Source organism: Lepidochelys olivacea, assembly GCF_965140295.1.
Source record: "Lepidochelys olivacea isolate rLepOli2 genome assembly, chromosome: 3".
Classification (NCBI taxonomy): Eukaryota; Metazoa; Chordata; order Testudines; family Cheloniidae; genus Lepidochelys; species Lepidochelys olivacea.
Genome location: NC_140413.1, coordinates 48,493,300 through 48,520,204, shown reverse-complemented (window position 1 = coordinate 48,520,204; position 26,905 = coordinate 48,493,300). Strand labels below are relative to the sequence as shown.

General features: G+C 44.4%; 1 protein-coding gene and 1 long non-coding RNA gene across 8 annotated transcripts in view; one reads left to right on the top strand and one right to left on the bottom strand.

The window, feature by feature from the left end:
- ZNF451 (zinc finger protein 451) overlaps positions 1–20,460 on the bottom strand; it is a 68,087-nt gene extending 47,627 nt beyond the window's left edge. For 4 of the 5 annotated variants that reach the window (XM_084622761.1, XM_084622763.1, XM_084622759.1 and 1 more), the window contains exons 1-3: positions 20,156–20,306; positions 18,780–18,866; positions 4,711–4,794 (exon numbers count right to left, since the gene is read on the bottom strand). In XM_084622761.1, the coding sequence (XP_084478887.1) occupies positions 4,711–4,794; positions 18,780–18,866; positions 20,156–20,158 (174 nt within the window). In that variant the 5' untranslated portion in view covers positions 20,159–20,306. The other variant, XM_084622760.1, reaches the window with a different exon arrangement.
- Positions 20,461–20,658: 198 nt separating this feature from the next.
- The window catches only part of LOC311517707, a 42,139-nt gene continuing 35,892 nt past the window's right edge, over positions 20,659–26,905 (top strand). For 2 of the 3 annotated variants that reach the window (XR_014710767.1, XR_014710769.1), the window contains exon 1: positions 26,376–26,599. This is a non-coding gene — a long non-coding RNA (uncharacterized lncRNA). Of the gene's footprint in view, positions 20,950–26,375; positions 26,600–26,905 lie in introns of those variants that run through there. The other variant, XR_014710768.1, reaches the window with a different exon arrangement.

The following is a 26,905-nucleotide window of genomic DNA, read 5'->3' as shown; positions in this document are numbered from 1 at the left end:
ATTGAGATGAAACTTGGGTGAAATAATGTCAGTGTCTGTATGTCTCTCTAAAGTTTGTGTTAAAAGGTCTATAAACCGCTTAATTGATAATTACCTTGTGTTAATCCATGTAGTTAATTACCAGTGATGTTTAGGAAACCGGAGGTTACTTCAAAAGCTTTCACCGAGGACTCTGTATTGCCCGGGAACTGTATCAAGGACTCTTGGGACCCGATCCTTTCATCTCAAATCTGTATATGCTTCATCGGGGGAGCATGAGTTGCAAAATCGAGGTCTCCAACTTCACTTGGATCACTCTGGTATTGGACATTCGACTAAACCTATGGACTAATTAAGGTTGCCAACCCTCCAGGATTGTCATGTGATGAAATCTCCAGGAATTTGTCCAACCAAAGTTGGAAACCCTAAAACTAATTCTAAGAACTCTTTGCGACTCCAAAGCTCAGCATCACTACTATGAAACTGATCTCAGAACTGTACTTATGTCTGGATGTATAATGATCTTTGAACCAATATTCTCCCTCTTTTTAAATAAATTTTAGTTTAATTAAAAATTGGCTGTAAGGATGTATTTGGGTAAAATCTGAATTATTCATAAACCTGGGAGGTAGTGTGTCTAATCCTTTGGGATTGGTAGAGCTTTTCATATGATGAACAAGATTTTCAATAATCTCCATCATATTTGACTTGGCTGTCTGGGTGGGTGCCTGAGGCTGTGGTTGCTTTAAGGCAGCTGTGTTTTGGCTTCTGTGTAACCAGTAAGATATTGTAGAAGCTGTTTTGTCGCTGGCTTGAATTTAAGTATTAAAATAACCACCAGTTTTGAGGGATTGTCTGTCCCATTCTTTGCAGTTTGCCCTAATTGAGCATTCCCTCCCACCCCCCAGGACTCTGGTCACACACTGCAGTTCACTTAAACATATATACAATTTATTTACACCAAAAACTCTCTCTCTGGGGATTAAAGAGCATGTCACAGCATAAGCACTGCAAGGAAATGGCTTGGGTAAGGTTCAATGCAGCAGTCCCTAAAGTGCAATAGACTTTACATGAACAACAAATTTTCAAGTCTGGTGTCCTCTTCCTGGACCTGGATGTGCTGTTGTGATGCTGTTGGCGTGGCACTCACCCAGGATGGGTTTGGGCTCTGCAAAAGAACCTCTTCTCCACCTTTGGTTCTGGCCACATTCCCCTATGGGTCTGGTGCTTATGCTCTCTCAACAAATTTTGGGAAAGGGCCTGTCTCCTCCTCATCTCCGCCCCTCCACTACACAAGTACACACAAACCTGCCACAAGAGTGAGAGACTCAACCCAGCACTATCACTCCAATGCTGCTTCATCTTCAGTTACTGCTCTGGTTCCCTGGCTCTGGGCTGCTCCTCTGGCTGTTGTACCCTCCCTGGTTCTGTTCTGGGCTGCAGCTCTGGCTCTGGCCTGCTATGCTCTCCTTGGCTCTGTCTTACTCTGTCCTGGCAGCCCCAGCTCACACAGAGGACAGGCCCTGGGCTCTTGACTCCCTGATTGGCCTGCCTACCCTCTCCATCCAGCTGACTTGGAGTGCTGGCCTCTCTCCACCGGTCCTGGCCTGGGGACCTGTCAGTCTCAAGATCCTGATTCCTCTTTGACCCTTCTCCTAGCTCCTGGTATTGGGAGAGGAGCAACCAAAAAGCCCCACTAACTTTCAGTAAGGGGCCAAAAGCTCCCTTCCACATGGATCACCATACTTACCTGCACAGATCCAGTAACCACCCTATGCACACCAAGAAATTTGTTGTCTACAGCCAGGCACTCAAGATACCACAAAATAGGCTCCAAGCAGAAAGTCTGGGATATACATCTTGACATACTCGAAACCGCCATCACCAAACAAGGACACTCCACCAGAGGAGTAGACTGTATCATGGAATGGGCTACCCAGATATCCTGAGAGAACCTACTTCAATACAGAAAAAAAATCCCACCAACTGCAAACCACCAGTTGTCACCAATCACCTCACAATGGAACCCATATAGGGTATCATCTAATATATACAACTCCTACTTGATGGGGTCCACACACTGAAAAAACCTTCCCAACTGCCCTCTTCTGACTTTCAAACAACCTTGCCAATGTCATCAGCAGAAGCAAGTTCCCCACAGACCAGAACATACCAACTCAAAGCAGCACCAGACCACGTCAGACCAACAGATGCAAAACTTGCAGATGTATCTCCACCATTAGGTGGATCAACACCACGCAAAGCACACCTTTCAATGTCCCTGGGTCCTACACATGCCTAGCACAACATGTGGTGTACCTTATCCAGAGCATCAGATGCCCAAACAATAACTATGTGGGTGAAACAAGACAATCACTATGCTCTAAAATGCACTCTCACAGAAAAACGATAAGACAAAAATACCCTGTCACCCATGAGCAAGCACTTTTCACACAAGGATCACTCTGTATCTGACCTCTGAGTCCTCATTACAAAAGGAAACCTACACAACACCTTCAAAAGATGAGTCTGGGAGCTGAAATTCATAACTTTGTTAGATACTAAAAACCATGGACTGAACAGACACTCATTACGACAAGCCATGATCCACTAACTGTCCTTTGTCATGTGATTGCAAAGGTGTTAGTTGCCCACTTCATCCTGAATAGTCTCTTGCAACCTATGTTAACTCCTTATGCTTAATTGTAGGTTCCACCTTGTATTTAGCTATAACACTCTGAGTACCTTTCCCAGATCTGAAGAAGAGTTCTGTGTAGCTCAAATGCTTGTGTCTTTCACCAGCAGAAGTTGGTCTAATAAAAGGTTATTACCTCACCCACCATGTCTATCCTCTGATATGTTTTAGTCTGTGTATTTTGGGAGTGCAGCACTGAAACATCAATAGGAGTAAAACTGAGGATAAAAAGCTATTCCCATTCAAAAAAATCAAGCAGAAGAACATTCTACCCCCTGCCCATAAACATTTTCCAAAAGTGTAATGTACTAAATTGCAAACTTAAGTGCTGAAACTGAAATGTATTAACAAAGATTAATGACAATATAACTTTAGAATCTGTTACAGTACAACCATTTTGCTTTCCCCTAGTAATATTTTTATTTACACAAACAACAAACAAGCTGTAAATTTGCCATGTGCAAAGTCTTTTATGGATGTAGACTTCACAACATTTCATTCTCTTTATAGCATGTTACTTAAACGCCTTGCCTAAAATACAGTCAAATGAGATTCACAGTATATTACAGTTCTACAAACTACTTCACCTAAATATGTCAATCTGAGCCAGAAGCTACAGCGTATTTAGCATTTTTGGAGATGCTTCAGCTATTCATGCTGCTTGTGCTAATGGACTAGCCCTTCTGTCTCTCACACATACCATCTACTCAGTTTCTACAGAGTTGTAGATGGAGATTTCAGTAATTCAGGGTACGTCTACACTACAACTGGTCGGGTGCCATTGTAGAACTGTAGTGTAGATGATTGCTACACGAACAGAAAGACTTTTTCCATTTATGCAGTTAATCCACGTTTCTGAGATGTGGCAGTTAGGTTGATGGAAGAATTTCTCCATTGACCTAGCCACACTGAGGATTAAGTCATCCTAACTACAGTGCTCAGGGCATGAAATTTTTCACAGCCCTAAGCAACATAGCTAGCTTGATCTAATTTTTAAGTATAGATGAGGCCTTGCTTTGCTCCTTGACTAAGCACTAAAAAAGGAGATCAAAGCTAATCAACCATGTCCTCCCCACAGAGAGTAGGTGCCCCAACTCACCTGTCAAGCTTAATATGAATTGAAGGAAAACAATTTCCACGTTAGAGAGACCATCTCTACACTAAGACATGGTAAAAAAACATCGCTTTTCAGCAAAGCCTTTTCTTGTACTTTTTCTAAACTTCCCTTTCTTTTATTAGTGATCACACTAACACACTTTTGCAAACAAAAGGTTCATCCTTATAATCAATTTTTACTTCCTGTTCAGTTTGTTAAAAGTCATACTTCAGGATTTGAGAAAATATTCCCATATAAGGAATTGATGCTGCAAAAACTGGACTGTGGACCAGTTGAATAAATCAAGAAATTAGGTATAGAAAGATGGGATTTATTCCATTTTGCACATAAGTATCTTGGAACAGTAGTAATGATGGCAAAGGAAATTTAGATAAAACACAAAAAAATTTTTTTTCTGCTTGTTTTTAAACTAGCAAATTATATTAAAAAATCCAAATAAGCAGCACCTCTTTTTAAAGAAAATATCAGCAACCATGGGGGAAGGATGATCAGGTTGCTTTACAATGGGGTTCTATAAATGAGTTACAGAAGACACAGTATTTTTATTTGCACAGCACCAGCGTACCAGGCCTACAACCAGTTGGGAGAAAATAGTGCAGTCTGGTCTATGGAGTAAAAACATTTTCATACAGGGAATGACCATATATTAGCACAAGCTACTAAAATTAATGTGATTCACAATACTCCTGCAGTTAGCTGAGTGAAATGACATCCCCAAGATTAGTATTTATTAACTAGACAAAAGACACCTGTGACTGCAAATCACCTTACATGTTTTTACTTTGGTTTATACGCAAACACTGAGTCTAAAACTATTAAAATTCTACATAAAGAAAAATACAAAATCAGTTCTGAGTTTGTTTTGGAAGAATCATTTCAACTGATAATGCCCAAGAATGAAATATTATAACATACTCACATGAACATTGGAGCTGCTGCTAGGTTCTTCATCATCACTACTGACAAGGTCAATGCAGTCAAGCACAGGTCTTGAAGGCCCTTCCTAAAAGTGGTTTAAAAAAACATTGTTGTTTTTCTTGAAGTAAAATTTATATAGACTAATATATTGGATCCAGTATATCACATATATGGATACACTGGCCAGTCATTTCATGGCGTGTTCACAAATGCCATTAATGGGCTTCTCAAGCACATGCTGTAATATAATCTTTTTACTTAGCACCCAGAAGCCTGCAATTGGTCTTGGTCTTCCTCTTCTCCATTGCTTCTTCTGTATATAAAAGTCAAATGGTGTAATCAACTTGAAATTGTTCATTTTATTAATCACTCTTCTATTTGTCCCCTCACCACCTCACTTTCTATTACATTCCTTTTTATTGGTTTTTAGTTTACCATGTTCACATGCTTTAAGGAATACCATGTCAGTGAAACAAACATCCCTCCCTGTTTCTCCAACTGCACTTAGGCATCAGTCTATTATCAAGAGATGGAATGCTAGATCTCACTATACAAAGTGAAAAGGAGTACTTGTGGCACCTTAAAGACTAACCAATTTATTTGAGCATGAGCTTTCGTGAGCTACAGCTCACTTCAACGGATGCATACCGTGGAAACTGCAGTACACATTATATACACACAGAGACCATGAAACAATACCCCCTCCCACCCCACTGTCCTGCTGGTAATAGCTTATCTAAAGTGATCATCAAGTTGGGCCATTTCCAGCACAAATCCAGGTTTTCTCACCCTCCGCCCCCTCCCCGCCCCTCACACAAACTCACTTTCCTGCTGGTAATAGTCCATCCAAAGTGACCACTCTCTTCACAATGTGTATGATAATCAAGGTGGGTCATTTCCAGCACAAATCCAGGTTCTCTCACTCCCTCACCCCCCTCCAAAAACCACACACACAAACTCAATCTCCAGCTGGTAATAGCTTATCCAAAGTGACCACTCTCCCTACAATGTGCATGATAATCAAGGTGGGCCATTTCCTTAATTTAGGCTTAAATAGAGACTGGGAGTGGCTAAGTCATTATGCAAGGTAGCCTATTTCCCCTTGCTTTTTCCTACCCTCCCCCCCCGCCAGACGTTCTGGTTAAACTTGGATTTAAACTTGGAGAGTGGTCAGTTTGGATGAGCTATTGCCAGCAGGAGAGTGAGTTTATGTGTGTGTGTGTGTTCCCGGAGGGGGGGGGGAGGGGTGAGAAAGCCTGGATCTGTGCTGGAAATGACCCACCTTGATTACCATGCACATTGTAGGGAGAGTGGTCACTTTGGATGAGCTATTACCAGCAGGAGAGTGAGTTTGTGTGAGGGGCGGGGAGGGGGCGGAGGGTGAGAAAACCTGGATTTGTGCTGGAAATGGCAAAATTGGGGATTGGTCCTGCTTTGAGCAGGGGGTTGGACTAGATGACCTCCTGAGGTCCCTTCCAATCCTGATATTCTATGATTCTATGATCACTTTAGATAAGCTATTACCAGCAGGACAGTGGGGTGGGAGGGGGTATTGTTTCATGGTCTCTGTGTGTATATAATGTCTACTGCAGTTTCCACGGTATGCATCCGATGAAGTGAGCTGTAGCTCACGAAAGCTCATGCTCAAATAAATTGGTTAGTCTCTAAGGTGCCACAAGTACTCCTTTTCTTTTTGCAAAGACAGACTAACACTGCTGTTACTCTGAAAACTATACAAAGTGATACTCAGCCCACAAAACAAAGACTTCTATCAGAAAAGTTAAGAGTTCAACACTCAGAGAACAAAGCATTACCACAGATTAAACACGTAACACAGGAAATAGTACTGTATCACACAGTTGCCCTGCAAAAGTTTTTTCAGAAGTCTCCCATAACCATCTTCTGGAAGTGATATACTTCTTACATAATAAGCACTATATAATTTTTTCTGTCTACATGACCTGTACCCTGACATATGTTTATGTACACAAAAAGCATTACATAAGCCAATGAATAGAAAAAGTTTTCTTCATTTGTTTTATTAAATCTTTATCAGATGTAAGAAGGAATTGGATGAGACACCAGTATGTTATTACAGTCAAAAGTGAGGATTCTGGAAAGAATGCCACTTGCTGATTGCCCACCATGGTAGATCTCTATCCCACAAAGAAAACTGACATGCCACTTGTGGCACCTTAGAGACTAACAAATTTATTTGAGCATAAGCTTTCATGAGCTACAGCTCACTTCATCTGATGCATGAACGCATCCGATGAAGTGAGCTGTAGCTCATGAAAGCTTATGCTCAAATAAATTTGTTAGTCTCTAAGGTGCCACTAGTACTCCTTTTCTTTTTGTGAACACAGACTAACATGGCTGCTACTCTGAAACCTGACATGCCACTGTGAGTCTGCACAATGTCAGCGTAACACAAACCAGCACAGAGATGCAGACTGCCAAGGAATGATACAAGTGAACTATCAAAGGGGACAGGAACAAAATTCCAAAGTACAATGCGGGAACAGCAATCAGTATCTTAAATAAAGGGAGTACGTCATTGTTTGAAAAAAAAGGTCATCCAAAGTTAAGTCTCGAGCTCCAGGTCTTCCTTGTGACAAAACATTCATAGATTTTAAGGTAAAAGGACCATTATGATCATGTAGTCTGACCTTCTGAACAACAGACATACATACTGTGGTCTACAGTATCCCATATTGTTAGAATCATGCCAGAATAGGATAAGTAAACTTATATATGTAGCACATCAAACATTAATTTCTGTAGAATCTACAATCATTTTTTTAAAAAGCGTCTAGAGTGTCTATATCTGAAATGATGCAAGATTGTCTTTTCAGTCTCCAGGCAGCTCTAGTGTGTCTGTAGCTATTAATAACTTGTCCCAGAATATTAGAATTTAATTAACAAAAAACTAATTAGTTTCACTGCTACTATTCAGAACCTTATTAGTGAAAAAAAACTCAGCTGCACTTTGCTTAGCCAGAAGGTGGTTAGAAAGACCCTGGAGCAGCCTCTAAGAACTCTAGGGCACCTCCTTTTCAAGACGTTTTTGGAATAGTGGGGTTGGGCTTCACATCATCATTGCCTAAAACTTTAGAGGTGCACTTCGGCCCCTCCCGTTTTCTATCAGCCTCCAGCTAGCAGGTGTCTATTATAATTTTTCAAACCTTTTTGAAAATGTATCTATGTATGCATTTACGTACGTCACCAAATTAATACCTCAGAAACAGCCAGGGTGGATAAAAATCAATGATTTAAAAATAAATAAATAAATAAAAGTTAGATTTTTTTTTTTATTTAAATCTGATTTTTTTTTATAAAATGCTTTTTGAGGAAAAAAAACCTACCTAAAGATAGTTTTAATTAAGATACATTGTAGCTCAAAGATATCTCATCATGGAATAGGGATTATAAATTCTAATTATATAGTATGAGACAATATAGCACCTTATTTCAATGTGACTAGTTTGGAATGTGAGGAGGTGACCGGTTGCTTCCCAGCTTATGGCTGCCTCTGTTGCTTAGCCAAAGGCCTTAGCCTAAGAACAGGGCCTCAGACTGTCATAAGAGAAGGACTTTACACTGGCAGACAGTCATTTTGATTCTCTCTTTTATACCTCTATAACTAGCCAAGTGATAAGAATACACCTAAATTCTTAGAGTACAGGCCTTTACAGCCAGGCCTGAATATCTATGTGTGATTGGAATAACAGAGACTTGGTGGGATAACTCAGATGACTGGAGTACTGTCATGGATGGATATAAGCTGTTCAGGAAGGACAGGAAGGGCAGAAAAGGTGGGGGAGTTGCACTGTATGTAAGAGAGCAGTAGGACTGCTCAGAGCTCAAATATGAAACTGCAGAAAAACCTACGAGTCTCTGGATTAAATTTAGAAGTGCGAGCAACAAGGGTGATGTCGTGGTGGGAGTCTACTATAGACCACCAGACCAGGGGGATGAGGTGGACGAGGCTTTCTTCCGGCAACTTACAGAAGTTACTGGATCGCAGGCCCTGGTTCTCAGGGGAGACTTCAATCACCCTGATATCTGCTGGGAGAGCAATACAGCGGTGCACAGGCAATCCAGGAAGTTTTTGGAAAATGTAGGGGACAATTTCCTGGTGCAAGTGCTGGAGGAACCAATTAGGGGCAGAGCTCTTCTTGACCTGCTGCTCACAAACCGGGAAGAATTAGTAGGGGAAGCAAAAGTGGATGGGAACCTGGGAGGCAGTGACCATGAGATGGTCAAGTTCAGGACCCTAACACAAGGAAGAAAGGAGAGAAGCAGAATACAGACCCTGGACTTCAGAAAAGCAGACTTAGACTCCCTCAGGGAACTGATGGGCAAGATCCCCTGGGAGAATAACATGAGGGGGAAAGGAGTCCAGGAGAGCTGGCTGTATTTTAAAGAATCCTTATTGAGGTTACAGGGACAAACCATCCCGATGTGTAGAAAGAATAGTAAATACGGCAGGCGACCAGCTTGGCTTAACAGTGAAATCCTCGCTGCTCTTAAATACAAAAAAGAAGCTTACAAGAAGTGGAAGACTGGACAAATGACCAGGGATGAGTACAAAAATATTGCTCGGGCATGCAGGAGTGAAATCAGGAAGGCCAAATCACACCTAGAGTGGCTGCTAGCAAGAGATGTTAAGAGTAACAAGAAGGGTTTCTTCAGGTATGTTAGCAACAAGAAGAAAGTCAAGGGAAGTGTGGGCCCCTTACTGAATGAGGGAGGCAACCTAGTGACAGAGGATGTGGAAAAAGCTAATGTACTCAATGCTTTTTTTGCCTCTGTCTTCACGAACAATGTCAGCTCTCAGACTACTGCACTGGGCAGTACAGCATGGGGAGGAGGTGACCAGCCCTCTGTGGAGAAAGAAGTGGTTCGGGACTATTTAGAAAAGCTGGACGAGCACAAGTCCATGGGGCCGGATGCGTTGCATCCGAGAGTGCTAAAGGAGTTAGCGGATGTGATTGCAGAGCCATTGGCCTTTATCTTTGAAAACTCGTGGCGAACAGGGGAAGTCCCGGATGACTGGAAAAAGGCTAATGTAGTGCCCATCTTTAAAAAAGGGAAGAAGGAGGATCCTGGGAACTACAGGCCAGTCAGCCTCACCTCAGTCCCTGGAAAAATCATGCAGCAGGTCCTCAAGGAATCAATTCTGAAGCACTTAGAGGAGAGGAAAGTGATCAGGAACAGGCAGCATGGATTCACCAAGGGCAAGTCATGCCTGACTAATCTAATTGCCTTCTATGACGAGATAACTGGCTCTGTGGATGAAGGGAAAGCAGTGGACGTGCTGTTCCTTGACTTTAGCAAAACTTTCGACACGGTCTCCCACAGTATTCTTGCCAGCAAATTAAAGAAGTATGGGCTGGATGAATGGACTATAAGGTGGATAGAAAGCTGGCTAGATTGTCGGGTTCAACGGGTAGTGATCAGTGACTCCATGTCTAATTGGCAGCTGGTATCAAGTGGAGTGCCCCAGGGGTCGGTTTTGTTCAATATCTTCATAAATCATCTGGAGGATGGCATGGATTGCACCCTGTCATAAATATAAAGGGAAAGGTAAACCCCTTTAAAATCCCTCCTGGCCAGAGGAAAAATCCTCTCACCTGTACAGGGTTAAGAAGCTAAAGGTAACCTCGCTGGCACCTGACCAAAATGACCAATGAGGAGACAAGATACTTTCAAAAAGCTGGGAGGAGGGAGAGAAACAAAGGGTCTGTGTGTCTGTCGGTATGCTGCTTTGCCGGGGATAGAACAGGAATGGAGTCTTAGAACTTTTAGTAAGTAACCTAGCTAGGTATGCGTTAGATTATGATTTCTTTAAATGGCTGAGAAAAGAATTGTGCTGGATAGAATGACTATTTCTGTCTGTGTGTCTTTTTTGTAACTTAAGGTTTTGCCTAGAGGGATTCTCTGTGTTTTGAATCTAATTACCCTATAAGGTACCTACCATCCTGATTTTACAGTGGGGATTCCTTTACTCCTATTTACTTCTATTTCTATTAAAAGTCTTCTTGTAAGAAAACTGAATGCTTTTTCATTGTTCTCAGATCCAAGGGTTTGGGTCTGTGGTCACCTGTGCAAATTGGTGAGGATTTTTACCAAACCTTTCCCAGGAAGTGGGGTGCAAGCGTTGGGAGGATTTTGGGGGGAAAGACGTGTCCAAACTACGTTTCCCAGTAAACCCAGTTAGAGTTTGGTGGTGGCAGTGGTTATTCCAAGGACAAAAGATAAAATTAATTTATACCTTGGGGAAGTTTTAACCTAAGCTGGTAAAAGTAAGCTTAGGAGGTTTTCATGCAGGTCCCCACATCTGTACCCTAGAGTTCAGAGTGGAGGAGGAACCTTGACACACCCTCAGCAAGTTTGCAGATGACACTAAACTGAGAGGAGTGGTAGATACGCTGGAGGGTAGGGATAGGATACAGAGGGACCTAGACAAATTGGAGGATTGGGCCAAAAGAAATCTGATGAGGTTCAACAAGGACAAGTGCAGAGTCCTGCACTTAGGACAGAAGAATCCAATGCATCGCTACAGACTAGGGACCGAATGGCTCGGCAGCAGTTCTGCAGAAAAGGACCTAGGGGTTACAGTGGACGAGAAGTTGGATATGAGTCAACAGTGTGCCCTTGTTCCAAGATGGCCAATGGCATTTTGGGCTGTATAAATAGGGGCATTGCCAGAAGATCGAGGGACGTGATCGTTCCTCTCTATTCGACATTGGTGAGGCCTCATTTGGAGTACTGTGTCCAGTTTGGGGACCCACACTACAAGAAGGATGTGGAAAAATTGGAAAGAGTCCAGTGGAGGGCAACAAAAATGATTAGGGGACTGGAACACATGACTTATGAGGAGAGACTGAGGGAACTGGGGATGTTTAGTCTTCAGAAGAGAAGAATGAGGGGGGATTTGATAGCTGCTTTTAACTACCTGAAAGGGGGTTCCAAAGAGGATGGCTCTAGACTGTTCTCAGTGGTAGCAGGTGACAGAACAAGGAGAAATGGTCTCAAGTTGCAGAGGGGGAGATTTAGGTTGGATATTACAAAAAACTTTTTCACTATGAGGGTGGTGAAGCACTGGAATGCGTTACCTAGGAGGTGGTGGAATCTTCTTCCCGAGAAGTTTTTAAGGTCAGGCTTGACAAAGCCCTGGCTGGGATGATTTAGTCGGGGATCGGTCCTGCATCTAGTCCAGGGGGTTGGACTAGATGACCTCCTGAGGTCCCTTCCAACCCTGATATTCTATGATTCTATGATCTATATCCTAACAAGGACCCCTAACTTAGCAGATTCACTAACTCTCAAGGACCTACTACTTGAGGTACTTTTTAAAGAAATAATTATCTTTATATATTTTGGCTATTCATTCTTCATATTCTTAGTCTCCCATCTTATAAATACTGTGTCCAGTAAGACTACCTCCAGAAGTGAGTGTTTGCAGGTTCTTTATGTCACTATCCTATTAGCATGACTTGGGATAGAGTTCCATTTTTAAAAGAATACTACATCCTGAATAACCTATTTTACTTTGCCATTCAAACAATGTTCATGAATTAACATATTAGTTCTACAGCACAATAAGTATGCACAATGCTTTACAGACAAATGAAGATAATTTCTTGCCCAGGGAAACTGACAGTGAGAATTAGACATAGCACTGTAAGGGCAGGTCTTCACTATCTGCCGGATAGTGATCAATCTATCGGGGATCCCCGAATGCACCCCCGTCGACTCCGGAACTCCAGCTCACGAGAGGCAGAAGCAGAGTCGACGGGGGAGAGGCAGCGGTCAGCTCACCGCGGCCTCACGGCCAGGTAAGTCAACCTAAGATACGCAACTTCAGCTACATGAATAGCGTAGCTGAAGTCGGTGTATCTTAGGTCACCCGCCCCCGCAGTGTAGACCAGGGCTTAGAGATAAATAATTGTTACAGAACAAATTCTCTTTTGTGAGATACACACCTTGTTGATTCCTTTTTATTTTTCTTCTAATATATTATTTTTTGAGGGGGATATTTTCAAAGGCCCAAGTGGCAGTTAGACCTCAATTCCCATTTTTCAACAAGAGCTGGGTGCCTCACCCTGTGCTTTTGAAAAAGCTCATTGAAGAAGCAAAATCAGACAGTTCAGAAGACTTGAGTAGAGGTCACCACAAGCCAGCTCAATTAAGTTAATAAAGCTTGAGGAGGAATTTGAAAGAGAGTACCAAGGTCAACCTCACTGTTGTTCTGGAGTACACAAGTTTCCTGTGATTCTGGAAAACCTCCATGTAAATTCTATATATTCTGTCTTTGAGTTTTCATTCAGATTCTATACAACAGTTCCAACTACCGTACTGTAGAGCAAAGAACAAAGAAAGAATGGGAGAGAACCTAATGCCCCACAGAAGAGTTACAGTGTGCATTGTACAAATTCAGACAATTTCTTTCAGATAGGATCATATAGTGTCATAATTTAACGTCATATAGATATTAATTGTATGTGGTGCTGCACAAGACGCAAAGGCCACAATCCTGCCAAGACTGACACACAATCTCAACTTTAAGCTGAGCTTCATAGGAGTACTTAGAAAATTAAACACGTTCATAAGTGCTTGCAGGATCAACACCAAACTAAGGCCTGTACTTGCTCAAAGAACTTCTAAACTAAAAGGTAAACATTAAACAGATAGGATTCTAGAAGATGGAATAATTAAGCTGTGTAATTTTTTACTGTGTTTACCCTTTGCAAAGATAGTTTTTGTCAAGAAGCCCTTAAGAGGAGTCCAAAGTTTTTTATTCCTTTTTCAATAATTTAGATATAATTGGTTTCATCAACTAAAAAGAAATACAAAACAAAACCTTCATAAATCAAACTGCACTTCATTATTTGCTTTAAGCAGAGCAAACAATGTGAAAGAGACTGGGGATATGTCTAAGTCAAAGTTTCAACTCCATTTTGTTCCATGAATGACATTTTTAATTGTAACCTTAATGGTGCCTTTCACTTTGCATTGTAACTTCCATGTTGGACTAAGACATCCAGTTTGCGTTGAAAAAACTAACTTGGTTGTGACAAAGCTATCGTAGACCATATCCTCTTCATGCTAAGGCGTGGGATATCTCAGAGAGGTCTAACAATGAGAGCACCATCAAGGGGCATCAGTGTTGAATGACTTTCCCCAAGTCGAACAGTGGGTTTTCTATCTGTAGAGCCACTGACTTTGAATGACTCTCTGCAAGCCTGAGGGGGGCAGGACTGTAGCCTGACATGTCCCCAGCTGAAACGCATGGGCAAAAAGGGGCAGAGACTGTTTTAAAACAGGGGTGTTTTCAGACCAAGGGGCCAGACCATCACAACATGCAAGACAACCAGCCTCAGGACACAAAAAGCATGAAGAACTACCTAGTCTAAAAAACACTGACCAAACCCAGGACTCACAGGAGGGATGAAAGTAAAGTAAGGAAGGGTGTCCGTTCAAGATTTTGTTGTTTTCCCAAGATCAGTAGCTCTCTAATATGCTTTATTGATAGTAAAGTGTCTGTGGTTAAGAAATTCCTTTCCTAAACCTGTGCTCTTCACCCTGCTGTGACACTGTCCCTGACGGATTTAAGAAACCAGAGCTTCCACAGCCAGGGTGACTCTGGAGGAACATGCTCAGCAACTGCAGGCCCATGGGGGGCTAGGGCACTAATTTGGAGATCTAAGGCAGCCAGATCACAGGATCCTACTGCCCAAGAATATGGATATGGAGTCTACACATGGGTCTATGGATATGGAGTCAGATATGGAGTCTACACCTGGGAGTGCACTTGAGACACCCAGAGCTAGGAACAGTGACTGGTAACGACCAGACCCTGGGGTAGCTTAGAAGCACAAGGGGCACAGGATTCAGGTCCATTTACAAAAGACTGGTGACCGTCCAGAAGAGAGGAGTGGGCCAGGTTGTAATTATTGTAAATGGGTAAAAATCAATTATTACAAAAATAAAAGTTGGATTTTTTTTAATTGAAATTAAATACATTATCTTTGTAAAAGGTGATTTAAAAATCAAATTGGAAATTATGACCATGTGTACTAAAGCCTGAAATCACCATAATTATTAAAATTATGTGACAGGGTCGGGCCAGATGGCTATAGGAGTGTAACAGAAGGCAGATATATTAGCCCCAGGCTAAGTAGGTCCCTTTTCCCTGGGTAAGGTAACAGAGACGGTTCCAGAACAATCAGGAACCTTCTGAAGACAATTAAGACAGGCTGATTAGAACACCTGCAGCCAATCAAGAAGCTGCTAGAATCAATTAAGGAAGGCTAATCAGGGAACTTGGGTTTTAAAAAGGAGCTCACTTCAGTTTGTGGTGTGTGTGAGAGGAGCTGGAAGCAAGAGGCACTAGGAGCTGAGAGTGAGAACGTGGACTGTTGGAGGACTGAGGTGTGCAGGCATTATCAGACACCAGGAGGAAGGTCCTATGGTAAGGATAAAGAAGGTGCTCGGAGGAGGCCATGGGGAAGTAGCCTGGGGAGTAGTAGCTGTTGCACAGCTGTTCCAGGAGGCACTCTAGACAGCTGCATTCCACAGGGGCCCTGGGCTGGAACCCGGACTAGAGGGTGGGCCCGGGTTCCCCCCAAATCCTCCGAACTCCTGGTCAGACACACAAGGAGTTGACCTGGACCGTGGGTTCAGAAAAACGGCCAAGCTGAGGGTTGCCGTGAAGCTCCAAGGCGAGCAAATCCGCCAATAAGTGCAAGACCCACCAAGGTAGAGGAGGAACTTTGTCACAATTATTTAAATAAAAATTAGTACTAAATGTTTAAATATTTAAATAATAATATAAATTAATAGTTAAAAGTTTAAATGCAAAATCTGTTTTGCTCAAGACAACTATTTATTAAGCAAAGGATGTATTATCTGTAGTTAATTGGATTGTTTTGGGTCCTTCAAATTTTTAAAACTAGTGGATCTCATCCTCTCACACTCTTTTTCATTCATAGCTTGGAAAAGTAAAACAAGCATTCCTACTTCTTCAATTCCCAATTGGTTTCTTAACTTTGAATGAATTAGTCATTGAACTGAACGAACTGAAATGAAGAAAACGTCTCTCTGCACATGCAGATGAGACTACTGCTGCTAAAGGCTCGTTTTGAACTTCAACAAACTCTGGTTGCAGGAGCTCAGCCAGTGACTTCCACCAGTTCAATGGTTTGACTTTCTTTGAAACTTCAGAGAAAAAAAGTACGCAGGAAAAACAAGATTCAAAATCAATTATTTAAATCAAGGTTCCCTACTTGCTGGTTTAAATTATGATTTAATTTGGTGATTTAAATTGCTTTGATTTAAATCAAATCAATCAGTCCACCCTGATGTACACATGATTTTGTATTAGTTCAGTGCTCTGGGCATTAGGAAGAGTTTCCACACAAATGCATACAGTATGATTTCAGAAACTGTGCTTAAAAGTTTTAAAGTACTTTACCTTTATTCAGCAGGTGACAACCCCACATTTACACATTGTAAATTAAGTCAATGATGAACAGCCAATCTAAGTCAAGGCCAATGAAAATATAGGATAACATCCTATATTTTAAAAGGACTGCACCACCCCTATTTTTCATATTCTATAGTCCTTTTAAAATTAACCCCAAATCTGTTTGGTTTTGTTTTTACTTGTTGTCCACTGACTATTTAGTTTTTAGATCAAGTTTGGAGTTTGTGAAGCTGTCCGTCACTTCCTGATAGAGAGCAAGGTTTGCCTGAGCACCTACTCATGATGACTGGAGCAAGAGAAAGAAGCACCTGCAGACAGGTCAACACCTGCTTACCAAGCTGATGACTGTTTTTGTTGTTTTTTTTCTAAAATAGGTTCTCGTCCCCACCCCATTCATGGATCAGCTTGTGTAAGCTCAAACAGGAGGGGGTGAGCACTTCCACTAAACACAAATGCAGATTAGGTATGTGAAACCTGGGCCCATTGCTGGAGAATGGGCCCAGGTTAAAGTCTTTGATCCACCACTAGTGTATAAAGGGAAAGTAAATGCTCTTCTCACAGCTAGTAGTAGCGCTTGCCCTCTCTGGGAGAAAGGCAGGAAGAAAGATGTTGCCAGGTACCTCCCCAGCCTGACAGAGAGAAATGCCTGGCTCCCGGACTGGGCTCCAAAGTATGTACCGGTGCCATCCAGGGGTGGGTGGGTAACAGCACAGGCAAAAAATAACATTCACTCTTTACAGAAGACACTCAGTGTGGTACCTCAGACCCTGCCTATCTGTTCCAAGTTACAGCTTCCTTCAGTACCAAACATCATTACTAGGTGTACACAGAGACCACTTCCTCAAACAACTGAGGTCAAGAGTCACTGAAGAGGAGACTCATTAAAATCTACACCAGGGTTCTCAAACTTCATTGCACTGTGACCCCCTTCCGACAACAATACTTACAACCCCAGGAGGGGGGATCAAAACCCGTGCTTGCCTGAGCCCTGCTGCCCCAGGTGGGGGGCCAAAGCCCAAGTCCAACTGCCCAGGCGGTGGGGGGAAGGGGCCAAAGCCCAAGGGCTGCAGCCCCAGGGAGCCTGTAATCTGAGCCTCACTGCCCAGGGCTGGAGTCCTCGGGCTTCAGCTTTGGCCCCAGGCAGTAGGGCTCGGGCTTAGGCTTTGGCCTTGGCCCCGGCAAGTCTAAGCCAGCCCTGGCAACCCCATTAAAATGGGGTCCCGACCCACACTTTGAGAACTGCTGATCTACACTATCCACTTTATAATGTTGTGTATTACTGTTTTACTTAGAGTTTCCTCACACCCAAATCTGTACTCTCTTTCCTTATTGTGTGTGTGCAAGAAAAGTTGTCCTGTAAAGAAAAGTTGTCCTGTAAAGAAAAGTTGTCCCTCCATTCTTCCATATTTCCTTCCATCAAAGCATTGCTTCTTTGACAAAGGATTGAGGCCCACTGCCATGTAGTATTATACATGTCCCACTTTCCTCATAAGTTTAGCAATGCATGTTTCTAAAAGTTGTAGTCAGGCTCTGACAGCCTTAAGTAATATGCACACACAAACTACATCAGTGGTTCTCAACAAGGAGTCTGAGGCCCACTGTGGGCCGCAAACAGGTTTCAGGGGGTCTGCCAAACAGGGCCAGAATTAGACTCACTTGGGTCCAGGGCAGAAAGCCACCGCCCCACTACATGGGGCTGAAGCCAAAGCTTGAGCAATGTAGCTTTGCAGGGCCCCCATAGCATGGTGCCCCAGCCAACTGCCCTGCTTGCTACCCCTAACGCGGTCCCTGGCTTTTATATACAGAAAACCAGTTATTGTGGCACTGTTGGGCCCCTGTGCAAAATCTGATGTCACAGGAAGGATTCAGAGTCAGAAGCCACACGACAGCATTCTATAATCCATTCTGCACTGTGTGTGTTAAACAGTACTCCACATCCTAACTAAATTGCTAATAGGCTTCTACCCCTGTTTGTCTCCCTTATCTCTATCAGGTAACACAGGGTGAGATTCTGGTGCCATTACACAATGAGCTGCACACCTTACTTCACAAGTAGTCTCATTGACTTCAGTGGATTACTCTTGGAGTAATATGCCATTCTACTGCATTAAGGGTATCAGAATATGAACCACAGTCTATCCATATGCACGTCTGACAAAAACTAGCTTTGTTCCCCGACTCTCCTATTCAGCTCTAGTTGAGATGGGTAATTCATTAGGGCCCCAACCTGTAATGAGGTGTGCTAAGGCTCACTGTCTCAGCAGAGCCCACTGAAGCCACCCTTGCCCACCCAGACTCATGTCATTGTAGGACTGGGGCCTCAAATCCAACCCCCTTTTTAATACAGATTCTCTTGACACAGGCATGTCAGCTCAGGTTGAGAATTAAACTGCTTTTTGAAAGCGAAAACTAAACTAGTATTTTCTTCTGCTTTGAAAAGCTGAGTTTTTAATGTAACACCAATATTTTATTTAACACACAGTAAAGATAATCAACATTGCATATTCAAATCTTAGAACATTTTATGTATTTAACTGGCAAAAGTATTTACAGTTATTGAGCCAACATCTACTTACACAGATAAACTCAATGTCATCTTCACTTTCATCCTGCATTGCTGATTCACACTTATGAGCCTTAGCGGAGCTGAGAGACTCCATTATCTGGACAAAAATAAACCAAAATATGCTTCATCATCGACTTCATTTTCTTCACTGCATAACCATACAGTTCTATAACATTTTGAATAGCTTTTCCCCCCATCCAATCTGTATCCCAAAACAAAAATGAACACTTCACATTGTTAAGTGGTAATAATTAAAGATAAACAACAAAAATAGAAAGTTGCCAGTGAACAGGAGAAAACACATTCTTTGAGCTAAAATTTTAACTAAGTGTCTATTCATATCTGAATCTTTCAAGAACTGTGTAAAATATGGCCTTTTCTACACAAGAAAAATAGTAACTGGTACCTGTATTCCAGTGATACCAATGCTGTAAGCTCTACTACAGACAAGGCTCGGGCATTTCTACTACCAGGTTATGAAAACTCACTCAGTCGTGTTTTCATAACATGGTGGTATAGAAGACCGAGCTCTATCTCTACTAGCAACAGCATCAGTGCAGTTGCATCCTTGCTACAATACAGATACCAAATTTTATAGTATCAATGCATCCTACAACAGCGAAGTTATAACAAGTTGACAGCTACCTAGTGACTTCATGTTTCTCAGTATGACCACAGCCATTGTGAACTTTATGGCAACCGTGATTAACTTGGATAGCGACTCTTCTTGAAAAAATACAGGGTCTGGCCAGTTGAGCTAAAGGAAAAATTTCTTTATGAGCTTTTACCAGTAGAGGCCTGGGTCACAAAGGTGAGCAGCTTTGATACTAACAGAACAGAAAGAAAAGGAGGACTTGTGGCACCTCAGAGACTAACCAATTTATTTGAGCATAAGCTTTCGTGAGCTACAGCTCACTTCATCGGATGCTGTAGCTCACGAAAGCTCATGCTCAAATAAATGGGTTAGTCTCTAAGGTGCCACAAGTCCTCCTTTTCTTTTTGCGAATACAGACTAACACGGCTGCTACTCCGAAACCTAACAGAACAGAGTTACAGATTAACCAGTGCACTGCAGTATTAAACAGCTATAGTGGAGTTTGTAATTTACATTCTCTTACCTGCAAGAACTATTAGCCTAGAGGGAACAGAGGAAACAATATGATGTGACACAAAATAACAAGGCACCAATAGTTCCATTCCAGTTCTATCAAAACACCTAACATGCTTAATGGGAGGATAAGAAGAGGGAGGGAAGGAAGAGGACAGGGGCAGCAGTGGGAAAGGAAAGCATGAGCCTCTCGCTGCCAGTTAGACAGACCCCAAACTAGTGACCAGGGCAGGTTGCTAAGAAACTGCCCCAGAGTTCATAATGCCGGACCCTCTCACCATAATGCTACGGATGCACTTGGCTGCTGATCGTCAGGCCCTGTCCACAGCTCAGCAGCAGATACGCGGAGACCCGTGGCCGCTGTGCTACAACTACAGGGGACTTTGCAGCAGCCAAGGCTCAGAGAGAGATCACGGGGCCCTTAAGCCATCGCTCACCAAGGCACGGTAGCGCCGCCAGGGCCCGCCCCGCCGCCGGACGCAGCAGCTCCCTTAACTGCAAGCCCGCGCGCGCCTCGGCTCCCAAGCGGCCCACACACCCCAGCAGGCAGCACCTCCGCGTGAGCGCCGGCCAGCGCGCGCTCCGCTTCCTCCCAGCCCCGGGCGGCGGAGAGCCGCGCTGCCTGCTGGGAGTTGTAGTTCCCAGCGCATCCCCGCCCCTCCCCACGCTGGAGCGGCGGCTGTCAGTTGCGGTCCTCAGCAGGAGTGGCGGGGCGGGGGCGCTGCCTGCCACTCGCAGCTAGGGCTCCAAACAGCCTGCTCCCCTCCTCCCTCCCTCCCTGGCCCGGCGCTCTTCCCTGCTGCTGGGACTTTTCCTTTCCTAACGTGTTTCCCGTGAAGAGGCAGGCGCCAAGCCGCGGCCGGGAGCATCCTGCCTCCCTGCTGGGCGGGCGCGGCCCGCTGTGTGAGGCGCGTGGGCGGGGACCTGCTCTCCCAGCGGGCACAGGGACCGCGCTGGCAGCCTCGTCGCCGAGGTGCGCACAGCTCAGACATCGCAATGTGAGCGGAGAGGTGCATCGGGCCACCCTGCCCCCTGAGCTGTATTAACCGAGCCCTGAGGTGCCCCGCATAAGGTGAGAGGTGCATCCGAAGTCAGAACCCCTCCCCGAGCTCTTAACTGTTGGTGCCGCTGCAGGATGTAAGCTCCCCAGTGTAGCCATGGATGTTTCTCTTTTGCTTACTACTCTGGCTCTGTCCCATTCTCTTCCCCGGGAAAATCTCACACTGTGGCCAGCAGACACTTTCTGTTCCCCACTATTATTCTACCAAACTCAGAATACATGGCACTGTGTCCACAATTGTTCCACACACCACTGAAGTTTCACAGATGCAGATCCTAGATCCATAGGATTAGAAAGGCTTGCACGAGTCATCTAGTCTAACCCCCTGTCAAGATGTAGGATTTGTTATGTCTAAACCAGCAGTTCTCAACCCCCAGCCTGCGGGCTGCATGCAGCCTAATTAGCACACAGCTGGGGCCAGCTGTGTGCTAAAGGCCACCAGGCCAGGGGGAGTCTGGGTTCCCAGATGCGTGGCCACTCGTCCAGCGTCCAGGCTGCCTGGCCCAGCGTGGCAGGGTCTGGGGCTGCCGGCTGGCCCTGCAGAGTTCAGGGTCCGGGGCTGCCTGCCAGCCCCGCAGAGTCTGAGGTCCAGGGTCTGGGCTCTGGAGCGGCCAGCCAGCCGGCCCCACGGTCTCTGGAGCCTGGAGCTGCCAGCCGGCCCTACGGGATCTGGGGCCCAGGGGCTGCCCCATGTAGTAAACGGAGGCCCTGAAACATAAATTCTTGTATCAGAGGCCCAGTCTGAGGCCTGAAGCCTGAACTAAAGTAAAGCCTGAACCAAAGTACCTCCAGGCAGTGATAAGCAAAGCTGGGCTGTGAGCCAGAAGCAGGTCCCACTCACAGAAGTTGGCAAGAAAAGGTTATTAGAGGCACGTGCACACACACACATAAGGGCTAATGAGAGAAACTTATGCCAAGACGGTGGCAAGACACTCTGTAGACATAACAAGGAACAGGCAGGTGCATCTTAAAGACAGGATCAAAAGGACAACATGATGGATAGATTCGTTTGAACTATGATGAGTAATCGGTCCTGCAACGGTATAAAAGTAGGTCCCGGAGCGCATATATTTGACCAGCCTAGGGGGCAGTGGAGTGTCCCGCCGCTGTCTGAGCTGTATCCATTGCCAGGGAGCACAAATTCGTAGTATGCCCCGTAGAGTCTATAGGGAACTATTACTGTGCTTCATTTGACAATAAACCTGTGTGACAAAGTTCCTGCTCTACCTTGGTGGATCTTGCGCTTATTGGCGGATTTGCTCACCTTGGAGCTTCATGGCAGCCCTCAGCTTGGCTGTTTTTCTGAACCCATAGTCCAGGTCAACTCCTCCTGTGTCTAACCAGGAGTCGGGACGATTTGGGGGGAACCCAGGGCCGCCCTCTACTCCAGGTTCCAGCCCAGGGCCCTATGGAATGCAGCTGTCTAGAGTGTCTCCTGGAATACAACTACAACTATACAGCTACAACCCCCTGGGCTACTTCCCCACGGCCTCCTCCCAACACCTTCTTTATCCTCACCATAGGACCTTCCTCCTGGTGTCTGATAATGCTTGTACACCTCAGTCCTCCAACAGTCCGTGTTCTCACTCTCAGCTCCTAGTGCCTCTTCTTTCCAGCTCCTCACACGCACACCACAAACTGAAGTGAGCTCCTTTATAAAACCCAAGTTTCCTGATTAGCCTGCCTTAATTGATTCTAGCTCCTTTGTGCCTTACTAGAGTCTGTGGTTTTGGGGAGTTCTCTCGGAGTCTGCTGTGTTAGCTATCTGTGCAGAGGTGGGGCAGCACACAGGGGGAACAAGCATGCAGCCGACTGTTATCATCATTGAACAAGAGTGGAGCACCACACCGGTAGCTACCAACAATACACCACGGGGTTGCGGGTTGAAGTCGGTATCAGGGCTGCCGGCCAGCCCCGCGGGGTTGGGGTCCAGGCTGCCATCCGACTGCCCTGCCACCTGGCCTTGCATGGCTGGGTCCAGGGTCGGGGCCGCTGTCTTGCCCTGCACAGCAGGATCTGGGGTCCCTGCCACCCAGCTCCCACCCAGGGCTCCACTTCTGGCCCCACTCTGTGGAGGGGTCTTTGGGCAGGTGGTGCTGGGCATAGGGGTCTGTGGGGGAGGGAGGTTCAGAGGGGCGTGCTGTGATTCTCAAACTGCGGCCCAGTTAACACATTGTGGGCCACAAATGTGGCCCACAGTGATAAATAGGTTGAGAACCACTGGTCTAAACCATCCACAATAGATGGCTATCCAACCTCCTTTTGAAAATCTCCAGTGAAGGAGATTCCATGATTTCCCTAGGCAGTCTGCTCCATTGTCCTACTGTTATTACAGTTAGGAAGTTTTTCCTGAGATTTAATCTAAATCTGCTATGCTGTAATTTGAACCCATTGCCTCTTGTCCTGCCTTCTGCGGCAAGAGAGAACAACTTTTCTCCATCTTTTTTATGACAGCCTTTCAAGTATTTGAAGACTAATATCATGTCCCCCTTAATCTCTGCTTTTCCAAACTTAAACATATGTAGTTTCTTCAATCTTTGCTCATATGGCTTGCATTCCATCCCTTTGCTCATCTTTGTCACTCACCTCTGGATCCTTTCCAGTTTCTCTACATCGTTTCTATACATCGGTAACCAAAATTGAACACAAGATATTGGGCTTTCTGAGACAAGATGATTGAGGTGCCCATGTAACACTTACCCTCCCATACAAGTCCCCCCTGTTTCCAGGGCTAGCTCCACTCTGCCAGGTTTCCAAACAGAGCAGCTGGGGCTGAGGAATGATATATGGGGAGGCACTAACCATCTACAACTGCTCCCCAGCAGATGGTGGGTACTATCTAGAACTGGTTGGAAAATGATGGGTTTTCTATTGAAAATGTTGATGAAAACGGAAAAAATGTTATTGTCAAAATTTTCTATCAGAAATTTCAATGCTTAAATAAAAATTCAAATACAGAAATATTTTGGCCAAAACAAAAATATTCTTGGAATTGCTGCTTGTCCCCATCCTCTATAAGTTAAATTTCCTGGTCAGACTGCATCTCCTGTACCCGCATGGCCCCACAGTATGCCAACGTTTTTATGGCTGATTTAGAACAACGCTTCCTCAGCTCTCGTCCCCTAAAGCCCCTACTCTACTTGCGCTATATTGATGACATCTTCATCATCTGGACCCATGGAAAAGAAGCCCTTGAGGAATTCCACCACGATTTCAACAACTTCCATCCCACCATCAACCTCAGCCTGGTCCAGTCCACACAAGAGATCCACTTCCTGGACACTACAGTGCTAATAAACAATGGTCACATAAACACCACCCTATACCGGAAACCTACTGACCGCTATTCCTACCTGCATGCCTCCAGCTTTCACCCTGACCACACCACACGATCCATCGTCTACAGCCAAGCTCTGCGATACAACCGCATTTGCTCCAACCCCTCAGACAGAGACAAACACCTACAAGATCTCTGTCAAGCTTTCTTACAACTACAATACCCACCTGCGGAAGTGAAGAAACAGATTGATAGAGCCAGAAGAGTTCCCAGAGGTTACCTACTACAGGACAGGCCTAACAAAGAAAATAACAGAACGCCACTAGCCGTCACCTTCAGCCCCCAACTAAAACCCCTCCAATGCATTATTAAGGATCTACAACCTATCCTAAAGGATGACCCAACACTCTCACAAATCTTGGGAGACAGGCCAGTCCTTGCCTACAGACAGCCCCACAACCTGAAGCAAATACTCACCAACAACCACATACCACACAACAGAACCACTAACCCAGGAACTTATCCTTGCAACAAAGCCTGTTGCCAACTGTGCCCACATATCTATTCAGGGGACACCATCACAGGGCCTAATAACATCAGCCACACTATCAGAGGCTCGTTCACCTGCACATCCACCAATGTGATATATGCCATCATGTGCCAGCAATGCCCCTCTGCCATTTACGTTGGTCAAACTGGACAGTCTCTACGTAAAAGAATAAATGGACACAAATCAGATGTCAAGAATTATAACATTCATAAACCAGTCGGAGAACACTTCAATCTCTCTGGTCACGCAATCACAGACATGAAGGTCGCTATCTTAAAACAAAAAAACTTCAAATCCAGACTCCAGCGAGAAACTGCTGAATTGGAATTCATTTGCAAATTGGATACTATTAATTTAGGCTTAAATAGAGACTGGGAATGGCTAAGTCATTATGCAAGGTAGCCTATTTCCCCTTGTTTTTTCCTACCCCCCCCCCCCAGACGTTCTGGTTAAACTTGGATTTAAACTTGGAGAGTGGTCAGTTTGGATGAGCTATTGCCAGCAGGAGAGTGAGTTTGTGTGTGTGTGTGTGTGTGTCCCCGGGAAAAAAGGGGGGGTGTGAGAAAGCCTGGATTTGTGCTGGACATGGCCCACCTTGATTACCATGCACATTGTAGGGAGAGTGGTCACTTTGGATGAGCTATTACCAGGAGGAGAATGAGTTTGTGTGTGTATGGGGGTGGGGGGGGGTGAGAAAACCTGGATTTGTGCTGGAAATGGCCCACCTTGATTATCATGCACATTGTAGGGAGAGTGGTCACTTTGGATGAGCTATTACCAGCAGGATAGTGAGTTTGTGTGTGTGTTTTTTGGAGGGGGGTGAGGGGGTGAGAGAACCTGGATTTGTGCAGGAAATGGCCCACCTTGATTATCATGCACATTGTGTAGAGAGTTGTCACTTTGGATGGGCTGTTACCAGCAGGAGAGTGAGTTTGTGTGTGGGGGGGGGGGGGGTGGAGGGTGAGAAAACCTGGATTTGTGCTGGAAATGGCCCAACTTGATGATCACTTTAGATAAGCTATTACCAGCAGGACAGTGGGGTGGGAGGAGGTATTGTTTCATGATCTCTGTGTGTATATAAAGTCTGCTGCAGTTTCCACGGTATGCATCCGATGAAGTGAGCTGTAGCTCACGAAAGCTCATGCTCAAATAAATTGGTTAGTCTCTAAGGTGCCACAAGTACTCCTTTTCTTTTTGCGAATACAGACTAACACGGCTGTTACTCTGAAACCTGTGATTCACCACAATATCCTCTTTTGGAGGATGAGAGGCAGTGCATCATGGGAATCACTGGGCGTGCTGCAGCATGGGACTTACCCAAAAGTGAATTTGTGATTGTAACTGTGAATTTTAAGAAGAAATAAAGAAGGGAACCCATGTTTTGGAAAAAGAATCCAAAATCTCAATTTTTCCAAAATTTCCAGTTTCATCTTTGTAAAAGTCCTGGAGCTGCTCTGTAATAATTTATGAATACTGTATATGAGCTGATTATTGGAATGTTTACTGTATGAATATGTTGAATTAGTTTATTAGCAGACTGTTGGGGAAAAGAAGCAGGAAGGTAAGACAATAGCTCCACGTAAGACACCTCCAAGTAAACACGACCGGGGAGGATTAAGAGACAATGCCTGAGCTATTCTAGCGAAGTTACACAGCATGTTTTTCAGATGCAGGGAACCAACAGATGAAAATGACTATATATATTTACAATATCCAGAGCTGGAGGCTGTTGTTTGGGAGCTGCTCATGGGGAACAGACTGACAGACACAAACGCCCATGTGGAGTCTAAAAGAACTAGGCTTTCCTCAGTTTCCAGGAGGATGGTAAGCCTCAGGTGAGGGAGACGTGCAAATAGATCATTTGTTGTTTTAAAAATCCTTTTTCTCTTTTGTTATCCCTTGTTTCTAGTGTTAAGATTGAATTATACCTTGTTTTAAGAAGTCTGCTTTGGGTCATTGTATTTATCACTGGTCACACACTCCCAAATGGATGAATCACAGGTATTCAAAACAGTTGAACCTGTTGGGAGTAAACACAACTGATCCATAGGGTACTGTAACCCAGGACCTGGTCTAAGAGTGGGAGAATTGTAGCATTCCACCCCAGGAAAGGCAAAGGCATGAAGTCTGATGTGAATGGG